The sequence below is a fragment of the Sapajus apella genome, unplaced genomic scaffold, assembly GCF_009761245.1.
Source record: "Sapajus apella isolate SASKATOON/1434 unplaced genomic scaffold, GSC_monkey_1.0 scaffold16, whole genome shotgun sequence".
Lineage (NCBI taxonomy): Eukaryota > Metazoa > Chordata > Mammalia > Primates > Cebidae > Sapajus > Sapajus apella.
Window position 1 is genome coordinate 5,137,683 of NW_022436956.1, and position 16,997 is coordinate 5,154,679.

General features: G+C 46.7%; 1 protein-coding gene and 1 pseudogene across 4 annotated transcripts in view; one reads left to right on the top strand and one right to left on the bottom strand.

Annotated features, from left to right (window-relative positions):
* LOC116556034 lies at positions 1-1,832 on the top strand (annotated as a pseudogene).
* Positions 1,833-3,784: 1,952 nt separating this feature from the next.
* APLP2 (amyloid beta precursor like protein 2) overlaps positions 3,785-16,997 on the bottom strand; it is a 69,586-nt gene continuing 56,373 nt past the window's right edge. Inside the window, exons 12-18 of one of the 4 annotated variants that reach the window (XM_032284971.1) lie at positions 14,187-14,286; positions 12,227-12,379; positions 10,681-10,716; positions 7,724-7,809; positions 6,966-7,040; positions 6,453-6,608; positions 3,785-5,251 (exon numbers count right to left, since the gene is read on the bottom strand). In XM_032284971.1, coding sequence (XP_032140862.1) covers positions 5,150-5,251; positions 6,453-6,608; positions 6,966-7,040; positions 7,724-7,809; positions 10,681-10,716; positions 12,227-12,379; positions 14,187-14,286 — 708 coding nt within the window. In that variant the 3' untranslated portion in view covers positions 3,785-5,149. The remainder of the gene's footprint in view (positions 5,252-6,452; positions 6,609-6,965; positions 7,041-7,723; positions 7,810-10,680; positions 10,717-12,226; positions 12,380-14,186; positions 14,287-16,997) is intronic. The other 3 variants (XM_032284973.1, XM_032284972.1, XM_032284974.1) reach the window with 3 other exon arrangements.

Consider the following 16,997-nt stretch of genomic DNA (forward strand, 5'->3'; position numbering starts at 1 on the left):
CAGCCCAGCTGAGGCCTGTCTGCCGAATCCACACCAACCAGCACTAAGTCCATGACCCTGGGGCATTGGGACATCCGTGGGCTGGCCCACGCCATCCGCTGGCTCCTGGAATACACAGACTTAAGTACACAATGGGGGACGGTGGGGAGACAGAAGAGGAGAAGATTCAAGTGGACATTTTGGAGAACCAGGCTGTGGACATCTCCAGTCAGCTGGCCAGAGTCTGCTATGGCCCTGACCTGAGAAACTGAAGCCAGAATACTTGGAGGGACTTCCTACAGTGATGCAGCACTTCTCACAGTGCCTGGGGAAGGGGCCATGGTTTGTTGGAGACAAGATCACCTTCGTAGATTTCCTTGCCTATGATGTTCTTGACCTCTGCGGTATATTTGAGCCCAAGTGCTTGGACACCTTCCCAAACCCAAAGGACTTCATCTCCCAATTTGATTTGAGGGCTTGGAGAAGATGTCTGCCTACATGAAGTCCAGCCACTTCCTCCCAAGACCTCTGGACACAAGGGTGGTTGTCTGGGACAACAAGCAGTGCCTTGAAGGCCAAGAGGCGGGAGTGAGGAGTCCGTACTCAGCCCAGGCTGTGGTGAGCAGGTGGATTCTGCACGCCGGCACCTGCCTCCTTGTTCCTTTCTCCTGTTTATTCCCTTCTTTACCCCCAAGACTTTATTGGCCCTCTTCACTTCCCCTAAACCCGTCCCATGCAGGCCATTTAAAGCCTCAGCTACGCACTTTCCTTCATGAGTGTCCCCCTCCCAACATTACCCTTCCCTGCACTAAAGCCAGCCTCACCTTCCTTCCTGTTAGTTGTGTCTGCTTCGAGGCAGGCCCTTCGCCTGTGGAGCTCAGCCCCGAGCTGTCCCAGCGCTGCGTGAAAGAACAACATTGACTGGTTTACAGGCCCTGCTGCTCCTGCAGCATGACCCCTGCCTTAGGCCTACCCGATCAGGTCAAGCCTGAACCACACACCAAAAAAAAAAAAAAAAAAATCGATCAGATCCGGGTTATCTTGTATCTTGGCCACAGATCTCTGGTAGATTCCTCAAGAATGCCATGCCCTATCCATTTCAAGAATTCTAGGGAAAAAAACAATTCATGTCTCCTGTCCCAGTCTCTGGGTATCTGGGCGCTCCACAGTGGAAATGCACTAACAAAGTCTGCGATCCTTACTGCCTGTGAAAAGTAAGTACCCACAGAGGGCAGAAGAGACGAGACTTCCCCTTACCTCACAGGCGGTAACAGGCAAGATACCAGCTGACACCTGCCTCCTTGTCTTATAAGGACTACTTTACCCTTTGTCCCGGAAGAGAGTCCTTTGTACATAACCACGGCCTTTGCATCTGCCCCTAACAGCGTGTGACCCTGTGGCCATGTTTCAGCTATGCAATAATCAGCAGTCACAAGGTGCCTTCCAGTTCCCTCTATCCATTCTATGTCCGTGACTTCGAAAGTACTGCAAGACAGAATGTTCCTTTTTAAAATATTTTTTTGCCTGCTCCTATGAGAGTGGACCCTTGGGCCTCTCCAGAACTTAGGAACTCATTACTTCCTCATCTGCGCCTCCTGAAGTAAGAGCTTTATCAGTTGTCACAACTGAAACCAGAGATCAGGGCATCTGATGGCCTGGCTCAGACTTCAGCTGCTGGGATCTGATTTGCAATTGAAAGCAGACAGGCAGGTAGGAGGACTTTCACACCTGTTGCACCTGTTGGCTGTCTGCACCTGAGGCTGGCGGCAAGGTGGGCAGGGCCACATTCCCCAGAGGTCAAGGCTTAGTCACCAAGGCAGAAACCAGGAGATGGGCTTCTCAGTTCCCGGAAGGTGGCTAAGCCACCAGGGAGCAGAATGGAGCCAGCCTAGGGTGAGGCTGCCTGGCAGCCCTACCTCTCGTACATTTCCACGTCATCTCTCAGGCCTCCCCAGTTCTCAGCTAACCCCGACTCTCTCTGCAATGACCCCATTTGGGTAATGAATGTGTAAATAGAAACTACTGCACTTTCACCAGCCCAAAACTCCTAAGTCATCATCAACAGGAATGTGAGTGATGGGTAAGAGACACGAGGCCTGAGCAACTGGACTGGCACTGGCTGCCAGGCTGCCCCCACTCCCCACCCCGCCCATCTTCCATGACTGATGTACACTGAGTAAAGGAAGAACTCCCACCAAACTGGGTTTGCATCTCTGCTCCACCCCTTAATGATCCATGGAAGACCTCAGCATTCTTTCTGGAAGAAGGGAATGCCTCAAAAGGTTAAGACTAAATGCAGCTGGGCGCGGTGGCTCACACCTGTAATCCCAGCACTTTGGGAGGCCGAGATGAGTGGATCATGAGGTCAGGAGTTCAAGACCAGCCTGGCCAACATAGTGAAACTCTGTCTCTACTAAAAATACAAAAATTAGCCAGGCATGGTGGCGCATGCCTGTAGTCCCAGCTAGTGAGAGGCCGAGACAAAATTGCTTGAACCTGGGAGGCAGAGTTTGTAATCAGCCGAGATCACGCCCCTGCACTCCAGCCGGGGCAACAGAGTGAGACTCTGTCACTCTGACAAAATGCGGCACTGCCTTGGAGGAAGCTAGTACATGGCAGGCACTAAGTATCAATGAAGCTGGTCTGTTAGCTTTGAAATTAGAATGACCCTGAGATCAGTTTCCAGCTGATACCGCAGAGGGTCGGGTGACAATACTCTTCAGAACCCTCTGGCAGAAACTGGTTTTGAAAAACAAAAAAGTTCCCTCTTCTTCAGGGCTTTCCTGGCAGCAACTTCAGTGGCCAATGCAGGCAGGAGGGAGAGGCTGATGGGGAAGTGGCGATCGTTACAAAGAACCAGCCTGTTCACCTGGCTCACAAGATGTTTCCTTGTTCATAAAACGCTCCAGTACCTCGAGAAGATTCGTCGCATGGGTACACACACGTATACACATTACCTTGATAACTACTCCATATATTTAAACTGGCATTAAACCAGGGTAGGGACTGAGATTTACCCCTAAATTGACCCTCTTTCTCGCAGTCGGGCATTAAAAATATCAGCTCAGTGGACAAAACTGTCCCCAGGCAGAAAGCCCTCTAAGTTGTCAAGGCAACAAACCAACCACCCCCATCAATGAGAGGACGGGGCCCCCCAGTGGCAGATTATTTAAGCAAATGGAAACTGTAAACATTTCTCTGAAAATTCAGCCAAAAACCCTATCATTGTTTCCATTAGCATTAAGAAATCTCATATTAGGCCGGGTATGGTGGCTCACATCTGTAATCCCAGCACTTTGGGAGACCAAGGCAAGGGATCACGAGGTCAAAAGATCCAGACCATCCTGGCCAATATGGTGAAACCCCACCTCTACTAAAAATACAAAAATTAGCTGGGCATAGTGGCATGTGCCTGCAGTCCCAGCTACTCGGGAGGCTGAGGCAGAAGAAACACTTGAACTCGGGAGGCAGAGATGGCAGTGAGCTAAGATTGTGCCACTGCATTCCAGCAAAGGCGACAGAAAAAAAAAAAAAAAAAAAAAAAAAAAAAAAAAAAAGTCTCATATTAATAAATATCAGTAGCCTAAATTTTGCCAGACAAATGTTCTACACAGACATTCCCTCTTACTTTGTTTTCTAAATGCCAAAGGGAATCAGAGGCCTAGAGTCAAGCCCTGAGTAGACGTATTTCTGCCTCTGAGGCGCAGCTGTGTTCTTTTGTGGAAGGAAGGTATCACACTCCTGGAGGCAGGGGGCAGAACGATCACACAGATCAATCTTGCGGTCAATGAAACAAGCAGTCTCAGTGGAAGTTAAAGTATTTATTGATGTGTTTAAACTCTGTACATTCTCCACAGATCATATTAAGGAGTTTGTAGGTGAAGTTTAATCTGTGCATAGTGGGTAGAGACATGAATAGGGTCAAAGGGGAGAAAAAAGAAAAAAAAAAAAAACAGTCACAGGAAAATAAAAATAAAAAAAAAGATACACCACAGGTTACCAGAACCTTCAGATTTAAAATAACAAGAAAGAAAAAGCAGAAGCTGTGAGCATCAACATCAACTGTACAAGCATTACAAAGACTCATGTGAAGAAAACACAATTGTTCAAAGCTTTCCGCAGTGTTCACAGGCCCAGTTTCAGGGACAGCCCGGACTATTCACCTTTCACACAAACAAACCTCCCCGTGTTCCTCCTGGGCCATCAGCCGCCTCCTTGGTGTGGTCTCTGAGTGAACGTCACAAGGCTGGTGACAGGAGGGGGTGGAGGTGAGGGGACAAAGCGGAGGCCAAGGGTAAGTGCCTTTGGAGAGAAAGGTCCAGAGAGGAGGAGCCTGCACACCTGGACATAGTTGGAAGGGGAAGTGAAGAGTAAAAAGCTATGGCAGGCAAACGTCAGACAGTGAAGAATGTCAAATACAAACTACAGGCTAATCTCTGAGGAAGCACTGGATTCGGAAGGAAAGCAGCAGCAGACACCCTCATCTGTATACACTAAGCTCTCTAGAAGACACTGGAATGACATGCCTTTAACGTCCTTGGTGACGGGACTTGTATGGGGACACAAAGGTATCCAGCCGTGGGAACACTGGACTTCAAGAAACTGGTCCTTTAGCATCATTTTGTGAGGGTATTGTCACATGCTTCTGTGCTTACTGTAGTTCCCTATTCCACCTCATTTCTCAGCAACTTCCTGAAAGCTCGCTTAAAAAGGGAATACTGCCTTCTTTTTTTTCTTTAAATAAAAGCCAGGACAAGGAATGAGCCTTAAGAGTTGACTTACACAACATAACTGGAACAACAGCCTGCATATAAGTCTATTATTGAAAATCAACATTTCCCATTTATTATACATTGAGAGCATGTGTCAGACAATAAAATGGAAGTGAGATTTCTGATTAATTTAAAAAAGAACTACATCAAATATCTGCAATAGATCATTTTTTTCATTTAGGTTTATATATCATATATTGTTATATTAACATTTTTCACCCATTTAAAAGAATGGAAATTGCAGCTCTACAGTAGTACTTTATATAGTCCTACAGTCGAGGAGGTCAGGATGTCAGATGCAGCCCCTGGCAGCAGCTGCTGGTCGGCATTCGATCGGAATCGTGGGATCTTCCGGCCCTCCTGCACCCCTCTGCCAGGATTGCCGCGCTCCCTGCCACCTAAATCTGCATCTGCTCCAGGTATTTGTAGGTGGGGTTCTCATAGCCATGGTTCTGCATCTTGTTCAGGTGACGCTCTTCTGGGGTGAGCATTGGATCAACCTGGAAGAACAAAACCTGAGGGTCACTGTGGTGTCTGGGAAGAGACCTGCACAGGGTGCTGGGAGACCGGAGCCATTTGCTGCACAATTCCCTGAGGACCAAATGCAGCCAGCAGCCCGTTCCCATCAGACAGACCGAATGAGAACCGGTGGTGAAACACAGGAAGAGAAAGAAAATAAGGGGATCAAAGACACAATGCTTTCGGAACTAAAGCCCTGAAGCTTAGCCCACATGGAGGATGACAGTCAACTGGGCTTCCTAGCACCATGGTGACATGCAAGGCTCCGAGCCACTGCTTACTACCTGGGCCAGCCGAGGCAGGTCACTCAGCAGTAGGCTAGCAAGGAGACAGTGGGACCAGGGGATCTCTGGTCTTTTCCAGCTCTGAAATTCTACCACTAGGCCAGTCTCCAGCCGGAGATAAAACCAAGTAACTGGCCAGGTGCAGTGGCTCACACCTGTAATCCCAGCACTTTGGGAGGCCGAGGACGGGTGGATCTCACTTGAGGTCAGGAGTTTGAGACCAGCCTGGTCAATATGGGAAAATCCCACCTCTACTAAAAATACAAAAGCTAGCTGGGTGTGGTGGCACATGCCTGTAGTCCCTGCTAGTCGGAAGGCTGAGGCACAAGAATCGCTTAAACCCAGGAGGCAGAGGTTGCAGTGCTCTGAGATCACACCACTGCATTCCAGCCTGGGTGACAGAGCAAGACTGTCTCAAAAAACCACACAAAAAACTAAGACCAGCATCTGCACTAATTTCCCGGGGCTCATTAAAGTCCTTATTGTATTTATATTTGGGGATCAGGAATGAGTGGCAGAAGAGGTTCAGTTAGTAGAAGACAGAACAGAAACAGTCTCCTTCAGTTCTTTCTAAGTTTCCTGTTACTTCTTCCCCTCATTAAAAAAGAACATACCTGAAAAAAGGAACACTAAGGAAATAATCTGAGAAAAGAGTAGCACCCTCTGTAGCATAAAATCTTCACATGACTTTCTGACACTCACAGCGAAAGCCCCAACTAATGCTGAAAGTTGGCAACAGCCCCTTGTGGCAGGAGCTGATTTCCAAAAACATGACCTAGGAATCCAGTGAGTGACTGAACCGATGACAGCGGCATGTCCAGTAAGTACTTGAGGAGTGAAGATGCCTGAATTCCACAGGTTGCCACCCCCACGCGGCCCACAGTGCAACCCAGCTCACCTCCACAATCCCGTGGCTGATGGTGCCATACTGCCTCTTCCTCAGCATCACCAGGCTGATGACGATGACCGTGGCAATGGCCACTGCAATGACCAGCAGGCCAATGAGGGCAGTGCTGCTCAGACTGAAGTCCTCCCGCAGTGGGCCCACGGATTCCTACATAACAAAGCAGATGTGGAACAAAGTCCCAGTGACCATCTGGCAGCCGTGAGACAAGTAACTCACCGAGGGCCACGCTCCTTGCAGGCTGAGCCCCTAAAACTCCGAGTAGCACCAAGATTCTGCTTTGCAGGGAACCACCTATATGTGGAGAATGCCCACTCTTCCCAATCTCCATGGAGATTTTAATTTTAGCTTTCTTATCCAAAAGTATGGGAAGCTGGGGATGAGGGACCCTTATTAACACACCAGGTATCTCTCCCGCTTTCTACTTGAACTGAGAAGGTCCAAAGAAGAAATATCTAAGATTGACATAAAACCTTAGGTTCTGGAGTTCTGGAGCTAAACACGTACCCGCTCTTCCTCAAGGCCTCCAACTCTCTCGGCATTGAAAATCATTTCTTTAACGTCCAGAGTCTCATCAATGACCTGAAACATGGGTAGATGGGGAGTTTGGTATCACTGCCTCCTTCCCCTGCTACTTGCTGCTTTGATGGAAGGTACCTGTGGGATCCCCCACTAAACAACCAGTTCTGTCGCAGCCCTCCCTAGACCCCTAATGAAGGGGCAGGTATGGAGGGAAGACTATATTACGGCAGCTGGTCCTACAAGGGTTTTCACCTGCATGCATTTCCTTCAAGTAACCATTGTAGAGACATATTTCAGAACAGATTACCAAAAAGCCACATTTAAATATCAAACTCAGTTGAGGACAATCCAGAACTATAAAGTGATAGAAAATACTAGATTAATAAAAGGGGGTATAAACCTAAGGCAGTATAAGAACCAAACTCAACTTTTCCACTTTCAAGTTATTAGCTCTCTACTCATTTGAAAATGGCCTCTAACAGGTTATTCATATCTTTAGTTGTAAAGATACTTTCCTCCTCTACAGCAACAGATCAGCTACTGCTGAAAAGGGCTCTTTAATCCTTTTCATACCTAGATGCTAAACACCACGGCCAGTCTGTGGGAGCTGCTGGAGCCCCCCAACCTTCTATTGTGTGGAAAACGAACACAGAGACGTGCTCTGGAAGCACCTGACAACAGGTCACTCACTGTAATGAGTCTCAAAAGTAAAACGTGTTGGGCACAAGAAAGAACAGGCTCACCATGTTTTCATCCACTTTATTCTTACTGTTAATCACTTTCTCTTCAGCACCGATCAGTCCCCCGTCCTGCTCTCCCACTCCAGATCCTGTGTGGAAAGAGATCACGGTTGAGTTCCCAAGGACGGCCCATCTCAAACCCAGTGCACAGAAGCAGCAAAGTCTCTCCTGAGGGCCAGTGAGCCCCTCACCACGCACCTCCCCCCTGCGACTCATCTGCCACTGCGTTCACATGTCTGAGGGTGCCCTGTGCTCTCTAAAGATGAATGAGACAGGCATTTGCAGAGGACCAATGGGTATAATGGAGGGGAGAGTGCTTACTTGTCTCCAACTTGGCAAAATGAAATGCAAGCCTTCAGAGAGAATGTTTAAGATACACAGAAGCAGAGCCCAGGGGCATCCTAGCATGGGAAACTACCTTGGACATAGGTCAGCCCACAGGGAAATCATTCTGCCTCAAATACCCTCCCCAACCTAAACTCTTATTTTTCCTTTGAGTTTTAGTTGGTCCTGGGGGGATTCCCAGGTGATAGCATTTACAACCACAGTTTGTAATTACGGATTTCTTCCTGCACCTTCCACCATGCTGAATCCCTCTCGGTGCCGAGATCCTAGATGCTCATATCTGAAGTGGCAATTAGAAGATAAACAGGAAGGAAGCATTCCACGGACAAGCAGAATTCTAATATCAGCATGGAAAAGCACCTTTCTCTAAACGGAGCAGCAAGAATAGCAACTCTCTTCTTGCCAAGGTCAGACATCGCCTGAGCAACGTCACCCGTGTGTGGCACTCCAAATGATAGTATCCAAATATGCAGCATGACGATGCAGCACAGACCCAGGGAGGGAACATGAGAAGCAGTCCTCTATTTTTAGTTCCAAAGCATGTGATTTCTGGCTATTATAAGAATTCCTTATTAATAATAACAAATATAGTTCAATATAAATGTCTGTGATTTGAGCCTTTTATAACTAGATCAGCCTGACAGCATACTTGGCATTCTAAGGTAACTACCTGCAAGTGAGATTTCAACATGAGGACATGCAAAGCACTGCGTGCTGTCCCTGGGCTGGTCAAAGGCAGGCAATGGCACAGGCGCAGCCACAGCAGAGCTTTCTGCCTCACAACTAGACTTGTTCTTAACACACAGCAATTAGTAACAGCTTCCACAGCTGCTGAAGTTTCAGGCTAGCTAATGCAATGTAGTCAGAAATGATGCAATTTTTCTAAAGCACCAACTTTAAAGACTTGCACGACTTGATTCTAGTCAAATCAGAGATAGCTTTTGTCTCAAAATGCCCATGAAATAGCAATACTGCACTCCAACTATTTGAGAAAGAGAGATCTGAAAGGGTGCTGCCTCAGCAAGGATGCTTATGACCAAGCCCAATTAATTAAAGCTCCTTCCGTATCTTTCTCTCAGAATTTTAAAGGTCACACAGGCAGAGAACTTATTCAAAAATTAATGTGGCACTGAGCCAACCAAAGGCCTACTGTCGCCAGACATGATGGCCCACTTCCAGCATTTTGGGAGGCCAAGGCAGGAGGATCGCTTGAGTCCAGGAGTTCAGGAGTTCAAGACCAGCCTGGGCAACATGGCGAAACTTCGTCTCTACTAAAAACCACTCACACACACGCACGCGCGCACACACGCGCGGAGGTTGGAGTGCGCCAAGATCGCACCACTGCACTCCAGTATGGGTGATAGAAAGACCCTGTCTCCAAAAAAAGAAAAGAATAATAAAATAAAAAATACAGAAGTGAAAAAAAAAAAAAAAAAACATAAGTGACTTCAAGACACCGAAGTTAATGTTTAAATTGTCCCCAACTCATAACAGTTAAATATGAAGGCAAAACCCAGTTAAGCTTCTAGAAAACTCATCTTTCTCAATAAACATTTCAGTTGTGCTGTTGAAAGGAAGGTCGGCAGTCATCCCCAAGCATAGGCATATCCAAGTAGAACAAAACAAAGCGTCTACACGTAAGTGATTTTCATTCAAATCACACTTTGTGTTCAGAGAACAACCTGAACACCAACTTCTTAGCCAGTCATCACCATTTGGCCCACCCATAAGAAGTCTCCCAAAGCCAAGGGCGAGCTCATATAACACATGATGAACGTGAAATGTTGAAATGATTCACAATGACTGGGCCGCCCACTCACCTGGGAGACTCCGCGACACTAACTTAGGTAATAAAGTCACATGGCTCTGGAGGACAGAGAACTTAACTGGGTGCAAATGCTGGTTCCTCCACTTCTTAGAGCAAGTCATGTGATCGCAGAAACTAGAGCTACAAACCCTACTCATCCTACAGGGATGTTCAGTGGACTAAGATCAAGTATGCAAAGCATTCCACATTGTGCTTTACAGAACGGTAACTGTTTTTGAAAACTGGAGACTCAGTACAGTGAGGGGGGTTGTCTCCACTTGTTTCATCCACCGGTGTCTGATGCTCTGAGCAATGCTACAACTCAGGGGACATGAGACAACTGGCACAGACAAGGCAAGGAGAGCCAAAAAGAAAAGATGTAAATGGGAATTGCAGAGAAAAAGAGGGAGAAGAGAAAGACTCTCCACCTGACTGCAAATTAGGCATATTTATATAGATACAGCAGTTCACAACCATCCTAAGTTGGATATACTTCTAAACATCTACCCAGATTAAAAGGGTCATGAAATCTATTTTGGTTGCTGTGCACTATCTGCACATTCCAGAGGGAAAGCTTAGCATGACCACACGGTAACCAACGCCACGGAAACTGGCCTCGGAGTGCTGGAGTCAGGACAGCTTGTTAGCAACATGGAGATGGGGTTGCTCTGACTCCACTCACAGCTGTGTTGGAAGAAACGAGGTGGGGAAAGCCAGGTGATGGCATGAAACAGAACATGAAGCTTTGGACACACTGGGGAGTGGAGAGGAATGAAGGTCTTAAAGGGAACATCTTGGACAAACCAACCTTTCTTCATTGGGTGGTACAACTCCGGCTGAGTGTCTAGCAGAAAGGAAAACAATAAAAAACAAAATAAAATAGCACAAAAGGAGATTAAAAATGAAAATGGCTTCTTTTAAAATTTCTATCTTAGAGTTTCTCTATAATGTGAACAAAAAGTATTCCTTCTTAAAAACACCATGCCTGAAATATCCCATAAACAAACCAGCCACAGGGTCACGAGCCACAGCCAATCACTGGAGAGTATCCTTGATAAGAGAGAAAAAAGTAGTAAGTCTGTCTTGGGCCCTTTTAGGGAAACTCTGGGAGATGCCTGCACTATTTAGCTTAGCTCACATAATCATTTTTCTTAGAAAAAAGCAAAAATTGAAGTTAGTGTTGATTGTGGTTTGCTGACAGGGAGCTAAGGTCCTGGTTCAGGTATATCTAAGCTGCCCCGACTCCCAAAAAGCACGTAAGAAGTTGTCTAAGCATGGCCATCCAATAGACCCATGGAGATTTGGGAATGGCGTGATGCCTCCTCATCTATATGCCACTTCCTCAGATCCTGTTTTATTTCCGGAGAGCCAACTGCTCTGAGATAACTAGTTTAGACGGCATTCCCGTTACGGTCTGAAGGCTAAGCTGCATGCGCCCCCACCCTCCACCCCCAATTTGATGCCTTCCTGAGGCCTCTGTTCCAGTGCTGTATCTAGTCAGGTCTGTGACTGTACCACAGTGACTGTAGGACCAGACTGGCTTGGGTTTGACTCCTGATTCTCCACTTACAAGCTACGTGACCCTGGGCAAGTTACTTAACCGCTTTAAAACTCAAAATGCCCACAAGAGGACACTCGAGTACCCACCTGTGAGGGTTACTGCGGGGATAGAGAGTACCCACTGAGATGCTTAGCTAAAGCTGGCATATAACATGGACTCCATAGCTGTGGGCCATTCTTACCATTACCCCATCATCAGCAACAGCAACCAACAGAACTGATGACACGGGCTGCTCTCTGAGCACTGGTCTCAGCAACTCGTTTATTTCTGGACCAGACTCACAGCTTTTAGAGATCCTCTTAGACAGTGAGAACCAGCAGAGGAATAGAGGAAAGAAGGCCTGCCTAGGAGCCAGAGGATCAGTTTCTTATCCCCACCTCATGTCAGAGATGTGACCGTGCGCCAGCCCTGTCACCTCCTCAGCCTCTCTGGCATCTACCTCCCAAGACAGCTGGGCAAAGGTAACAGTGTAACAGGAAGGTGCTGTTTCAACTGCCAAGTGCCTCCCATGTGTGAGGAAGTGCCCAAGTTGGAAGAAGGGGGGTTTGAAGTCACCCATCTTGAAATGGGAGAAATAGTCCTAACTTAATGGTGATATTGATGCCAGTGGTTTGAAGGCATCTAGCAGGATCCTTGCACACACTAGGTGCTGAGTGAATCCAGTCTTCCTTCCCTTGACTCTCACAGGTACACAGTCTCCCAACTCAATCTGGTTTTAGGGAAAACTGACTTAAAAATCTCTCATTTTGTCCTCCCCCTGCTGCCCAGAAGTGGCACCATCACCCATACACACCTTCATTCTCAGGTAAGGCTGGGAAGGGGTGGAAGGGGTGGAACGGCGGGATCTCCTCACTCTCCTCAGAGCTCACCCGGACGTCCACAGGAGTCTCCGAGATGGAGGCAGTGAACTGGTCCATGTCTGCACGCTGCTCCTGAAGGAGCTCATCTGATGAAGACAGGGCAGGGGACAGACAGCAGGCTTCAGAAGGGCCTGGTGTCCAGGCACAGGATGCTTCAGAGCTCAGTGACCCCACTGTGACTCCTGGCTCCTGCCTGAAACACCTTCCCTGATGCTGTGGCACCACAGAGCCCCAGCAACGGGGACCCCAGGGCGCCGTCCCAGGCACCCCTGCCTTCACCTCCACACTCCAGTTAAGTGGTCTCCAAAGCCACAGATTTGGGGGTTTTAAAAATTGTACATATTTAAGGTATACAATGTAATGATTTGATATACGTGTACACCGTGAAATGATTACCACAGTCAAGCAAACATACACATCACCTTCCAGAGTTACTTTTTTAAAAATGAGAATACCTCAAATCTACTCTCTCGGCAGATTCTTAGTATATAGTACAATATTACTAACTACAGTCCTCATGCTGTCCGACCCATCTCTAGACGTATGCACCCCACATAACTACAACTACCACTTCGCACCCTCTGACCTACTTCTCCCCAGCGCCAGTTTTAAATACTGGCTATATACCACGACTCCCAGGCCCGAATCCTGGAGCTACTGCCTGATCTCTGCCTCACATAGATCCTACTTAGATCTCCACATAACGTCCAACAGAAATTTCTAACTTAGTATCTATCAAGACAGTTCCCAATTTCCTATTGCACTTCAGTCAGCAAAGGTTCCACTATCCCCCGACCTGCTCACTGTGGAACCCTAACTGCAATTCTTAATGCCACTCCCCCAACCCCACACGCAGCCCTGGGCACAGCCCTGCACACTCCCAGCAGAACACATCCCAGAGACCATCCCCAGCTGTACCTTCTCCTACCCTGTCACCTCTTCAGTGCATACTCCCAACAGACCTCTCCTGGATTTCTATAATCGCTTCCTGGCTGGTTTCTAATTTTAATCAACTCCAAACACAGCAGCCAAGTGAGCTTTTAAAAATTCATAATCCAGATCTAGTCTTTCCCTAGCTGAAAATCCTCTAACGGCTTCCCATTATCCTAGAATAAAATCCAAACTCCTTGATTTTGCTTAAATCTCTTCCTGATCTGGTCCGTGCATACTTTGGCCGCATCCCCTTTGCTATGTTGTACCCACACCTATCTACTCAAATGTGAGGTCTGACTTCGCCCTGGGGCCTTTGTAGCTGCTGCTCCCTCTGCCACTGCGATCTTACCATTCGGATCTCAGGCCACCGCCCCCAGAGCCAGGTGCCCCGACCAGCCACTCTCTACCACTCCACCCGAGTTTTAACTCTGCACAGCACTTATCACCACCTGACACTTGTTTTCTTGTCTTACTGTTTTTCTCCTATCGTAACATGAACTCCAGCAGGTACTGTCTGCTTGTGGACCATTTTACTCTGTGACACATAGCAGACACAATAAAACTTGTGGAATAAATGAAGACGATAAAGACCTCCTAAAGAGGAGGAGGAGGTGAGAATTTATATAAAATCAGGTGCTTGAAATAGTCAGAATTAAGGAGGAAAATGGTAACAGGAAATCTAGTCTCTTGCAATTTCACACCCAAGATTTTCTTCCGCTAACAGAGTGAAGGTCAGTGAAACCCAAGGCTCCGTGGCCCACAGCCAGTGCGTCTGTCCTTGGCTCCTCCTTCACCTTGGCATGTAAGCTCCAGCGGATTCCAGACTTCTGAAGCCAGGGTGTGCTAATGCCCCACTGCCCGGGCCTTGCTTGCTCGTCTCTCTCTACTCTTGCCCAGCTTTCACTCCTGAGCCTCTGCAAGAAGTCCCACATGACCTTGACACAAACAGCCGGTACCCACCAATTTCCTCTTGAATTTCTTGGGCTACATAAGGTACTTTGTAGAGCAGAGAGAGGCTTTGGTTCCTTCTTTCTTCAATCACGTGGAGATGTGTCATCACCTGGAAGCACAGTTGTGGGGGAGAGGTGTTGTGACTGAAAACAACTAGGCCAGGAGGGAACCTACAGCTGCAACATCAACACCAACTTCTGGAAAAACCACTTTACAAAGTATATTCTCTACAGACTCCAGCAAAGCAACTGCTCAGGGTAGATGTATTAATGCTCACGCCATATTTATTGACTGCTAAAGTATAAGAATGTGTTCAGCCGGGCGTGGTGGCTCACGCCTGTAATGCCAGCACTTTGGGAGGCTGAGACAGGGGGATCACCTGAGCCAAGGAGTTTGAGACCAGCCTGGCCAACATGACAAAACCCTGCCTTTACCAAAAATAAAAATATTAGCCAGGCGTAGCTACCTGGGAGGCTGAGGCTGGAAGATCACTTGAGCCCAGGGTTTAGGCTACAGTGAGCTATGATTGTGCTACTGCACTCCAGCCCGGGCAACAGAGCAAGATCCTGTCTCCAAAAAAGAAAGAAGAAGAAGAATGTGTTCAAACGGTATAATTCCCTCAGGTGACGTGTGAACTTACCCAAAGAGAGTGTTCCAAGTTAAGAAACAATTTATTAAAAAATGCTCACTAGCTAGTTATTGATTGGATTTTCATATGAGGAACTTACTACTAATTATATTGAGTTAAAAAAAGAACTCTAATTTGTACAATGTTGAACATTCAGTAAGGTTTTGCTGAGTGAAAGAAGGAAAGAGTCAATTTCCACCACTGGTCAGATTAGATGGGATTAAAAAAGACTTAAATTACTGGCTGAAAAGCAGACATGGTGACAGAGGAAACCATTACAGATTTTGCTTAGTGAAGCAATTGCTTAAATGATTATTGCTATTTTTTGAAAAATTCATGCTGAGGTACAGACCTGATTTTAAGGGAGTCATAAAGGAAAACTCATCTACCATAGCTCACTGCCTTTTCTGAATGCAAAAGTTCTAAGGTTATTCACTAAAAAAAAAAAAAAAAAAAAAAAAAGCTATTAGAAGTGGTCGCTCTTTTTACAGCTTTTCAGGATGGAAGTGAAAGGTGACTTGGGCTAGCATCCACCCCCAGTGACACTGCGAGGTGTGATGCTGTAGTTCCCACAAGCTTTTCAAGCAAAGTCATCCCTGCCTGGTTAGACCTGCAATTACCAAGCTTTTCCTAAAGACAGTGCTGGAAACCAATGGATTAATTTTGTGGGCTTGAAGCCATTAACACGAAGGGTCAAAATGAAAACAAAAGTTAAATGGAAAGATGCTTTTATTGTAGATTGATGTCTCTCTGACCTTTAAAAGCAAGGATGAAAGCAATTTAATTTTATATCTGCCATTCTGTCAATCATGGAAAGCACAAGAGTGCCTTGAAGGAAAACTGCAAATGAAGCCGATATGCAACACCCAGGGGTTCAGCAAGTGTTGTCCTGCTACACCTCCCCAGAGGAACAGGGAGCCTCATGAGAAAGGACACTTCATACACTCACAGAGGACAAGAACCGCAGGGTGGGAGACTGGAAATTAGTGTCTCCACAGCAAACCCTTGACTATAGTATGGGGGTATCTCACTCGTCTCCAGACAAGCAGATATGGCACACATTACAACCGGATGAATATCTGCAACTTTTTCTAGTGTTTAGAAAACACAATAGGGAACAGGCAGAAGGTTAATATAATCCAGCAACTAAGCTTTGCTAGAATTACAGCTAAGAGCAGACAGTAAGTAGTAGCAGATAGGAGAGCTGGGTTTTCTCCCCAAAGGTAAACACCTTTGGAAGCTTGATCTCACTTGCAGGAATTCTCTATTAATTTAATATACTGATCGAAATCTCTCCTTCAACTCTCACCACAGAAAACTGGCTAAAATACAACACAATAATTTAATTTTTCAACATAACGTTTGGAAAATGATTAAGTCTTAAAAAAAAAAAAAAAAAATCAAGTAGACCCAAAAACCCTAAGCCCTGTCAAGATGCATGCAATTTCCATCCAGGCCTCTTGAACTTTCTCCTCTTCTGCTACATCCAGGGTAACGCAAAGCCTTGAGGTCCAGGCCCACACCAGATGCCTCTTAGAGTTCCAACCCGGCCCCTTTCCACGTTCTTCCCACTGTTTAGAAGCCTGAGGTCTTTTATTCCCCAAAACAACCAGCTTTTGAAGTGAACTCTGTACAACTAAGAACACCTACTCTAGGCCAGGCACGGTGGCTCATGTCTGTAATCCCAGCACTTTGGGAGGCCAAGGTGGGTGATTACCTGGGGCCAGGAGTTCAAGACCAGCCTGGACAAAATGGTGAAACCCATCTCTACTAAAACTACAAAAATTAGCTGGGTGTGATGGTGGGCACCTGTAATCCCAGCTATTCAGGAGGCTGAGGCAGGAGAATCGCTTGAACCTGGGAGGCAAAGGTTGCAGTGGGCAGAGATTGTGCCACTGCACTCTGGCCTGGGTGACAAAGCAGGACTCCATCTCAAAAAAATATTAAAAAAAAAAAAAAAAAAAAAAAAAAGAAAAGAAAAGAAAACCTGCTCTTCACCTTTACAGCTAGCATGTGAGCTACTCAAGGGAGTCAATCTGGCAGCAGCTGCTGCAGAGTCTGGCACGCAGACAGTGACACACAGACCCCGGCCCCACAGATGAGTGCTCAGCTCCAATACTTTTCAAAAGCCTTTAGGCACATTACCTTGCCATCTTCATCTTCACACACAAAGCAGCCGTGTGTAAGAAGGG